Source organism: Chiloscyllium punctatum, chromosome 17, assembly GCF_047496795.1.
Source record: "Chiloscyllium punctatum isolate Juve2018m chromosome 17, sChiPun1.3, whole genome shotgun sequence".
Lineage (NCBI taxonomy): Eukaryota > Metazoa > Chordata > Chondrichthyes > Orectolobiformes > Hemiscylliidae > Chiloscyllium > Chiloscyllium punctatum.
The window spans coordinates 76,240,564-76,242,882 of record NC_092755.1 but is presented as its reverse complement, the minus strand read 5'-3'; the positions used below and the strand labels follow the sequence as shown (position 1 = coordinate 76,242,882).

Genomic DNA, 2,319 nt, shown 5'->3' with positions numbered 1-2,319 from the left:
ACCTGATGGTAGAGGAGGAAATAATTGGGCATCATTTCAGATTTCAATTGAAGCAGGACTTCAATTGAACTCAATCTTTGATGCCCACTTGTCTCTGGATTGACTTGTTTGAAGTATGGTAACTATTTTCCCACTGTACAACCTGTCAAAAGCTAAATAAACTATTTAAAAGTCACCCCTATGATTTCAGTGAAACAAGAAACCTGATTTAACTGACTTGCAGTACAAGACAGCTGCATGCTTTCACATATACCTTTTCACTTTAAAGAATTTACCCAAAAGACCAGAGTAAGCTTGCAACAATTTTATTTTGAATGACATGGGAACACTTTAATGAAGTTTTAAGCTAGAGGCAAGACAACTACCCTCAAATGAAACAAAAAAAAAGTACAGTGGTTTAACAAGTGCCCCCCCTCAGACGCAGCACCAAGTGCAGAGTGGACTCTTTCTGGATATTGTAGTCTGACAGCGTGCGACCATCTTCCAGTTGTTTGCCTGCAAAAATCAAGCGTTGTTGATCAGGTGGGATTCCTTCTTTGTCTTGAATTTTGGCCTTGACATTTTCAATGGTGTCACTGGGTTCAACTTCCAAGGTGATGGTCTTGCCAGTTAGAGTCTTCACAAAGATCTGCATGCCACCTCTCAGACGCAATACCAGATGTAAAGTGGATTCCTTCTGGATGTTGTAATCAGATAGGGTGCGGCCATCTTCCAACTGCTTGCCAGCAAAGATCAAACGTTGCTGGTCAGGTGGGATGCCTTCTTTATCCTGAATCTTGGCTTTAACATTTTCAATGGTGTCACTGGGCTCAACTTCTAGGGTGATGGTCTTGCCAGTCAAGGTTTTCACAAAGATCTGCATGCCACCTCTCAGACGCAACACCAAATGCAGAGTGGACTCTTTCTGGATATTGTAGTCTGACAGCGTGCGGCCATCTTCCAGTTGTTTGCCTGCAAAAATCAAGCGTTGTTGATCAGGTGGGATTCCTTCCTTGTCTTGAATTTTGGCCTTGACATTTTCAATGGTGTCACTGGGTTCAACTTCCAAGGTGATGGTCTTGCCAGTCAGGGTTTTCACAAAGATCTGCATGCCACCTCTCAGACGCAACACCAGATGTAAAGTGGATTCCTTCTGGATGTTGTAATCAGACAGTGTACGTCCTTCCTCCAACTGTTTGCCAGCAAAGATCAAACGTTGCTGGTCAGGTGGGATGCCTTCTTTATCCTGAATCTTGGCTTTGACATTTTCAATGGTGTCACTGGGCTCAACCTCAAGTGTAATGGTCTTGCCAGTCAGGGTTTTCACAAAGATCTGCATGTTCTGGAAAAATCAATGAAAGAACAAGTGACCACTTGAACAGCCATTCTAGTTAAGTGTTAGCTATGGAATTGCTAAGTTAAGGTTACAAAGTGAATTGTAATTAAGGGCTTCCAGTTCATAATGATTAAAAACTTTACCCTGTTGCACCATCTACCCTGTCAATACCCAGAATCACAAGGCCTTATCGAAGGTTTCCTGTCGCTACTCAGACTCAATACGACTACATAGAGAAAGATGAAACGGCTGCTTTTAAAGTGACTCACCAACTGTACGAGTCAAAATTAAACTGGCTTAAATCTCCTTGACTGTACGGCGTCTGAAACACTAACGGAAACAGCGACAAACGGCGGCCATTATGACGTGTAACCCCGCCTCCCGATGACGCCACACCCAGACCGAGCACCGCCCCATAGCGTCCATCGCGTGACGTGCCCACACGAAATCACATCTCGCGAGAAAGCAGTGGCCGTGCAGGAAAACATATGCGTCACGCCAGCGCCATTTTAAGAATCGGGGCATATTGTTGTCGAATTCATCGACTTTGACCCCCCCCCCCCCAAAAAAAACAAGCCAAGTACATATTAGGTTAAAGATAGAAGTTCAAAAATTATATCAAACGTGGGTTTTAAAAGAAGGTTGTTTGTAACAAAGCTACAAAATAATTTACAGATAAAGACGTTAAGAGTATTAAAAAGCCTCCCGCCAGATTTGCTTCTTTCCCGCTCCCGCAGCTATATCGCGGTGACCAACAGCTCCATCTCCGGCCGCGCTACCGACTCAGGCGCTGTAAACGCGCGCTCACCACCCTCCCCTCCATATTCCATAGCGTTGACTCACTGCTCGATAACTGGCGGACCGCTAACGGTGGTGTAGGTCTCGGTGTCTCTGAAGGAAAGCAGATAATACCGTACCAGCTGCTGCTCCGGGAATGCCCAGACACCCACCGCTTCCGCTTTTATAGCGACTCCTCGCCAGTGAGGCAACCGAACTACTTCCAG

The 2,319-nt window shown here is 45.1% G+C and overlaps 1 protein-coding gene across 1 annotated transcript; it reads right to left on the bottom strand.

The window, feature by feature from the left end:
* Nucleotides 1-289: 289 nt before the first annotated feature.
* Nucleotides 290-2,319, bottom strand: LOC140488015 (polyubiquitin-B). Its single transcript, XM_072587574.1, has 2 exons — nt 2,159-2,319; nt 290-1,321 (listed from the first exon to the last, which is right to left on the bottom strand). The coding sequence occupies exon 2, from the start codon at nt 1,316-1,318 to the stop codon at nt 398-400; it is 921 nt and encodes a 306-aa protein (XP_072443675.1). The 5' UTR covers nt 1,319-1,321; nt 2,159-2,319; the 3' UTR covers nt 290-397.

Coding starts and splice junctions, on each gene's coding strand:
- LOC140488015 (XM_072587574.1), bottom strand. CDS start 1,318: ATGCAGATCTTTGTGAAAACCCTGACTGGCAAGACCATTACACTTGAG.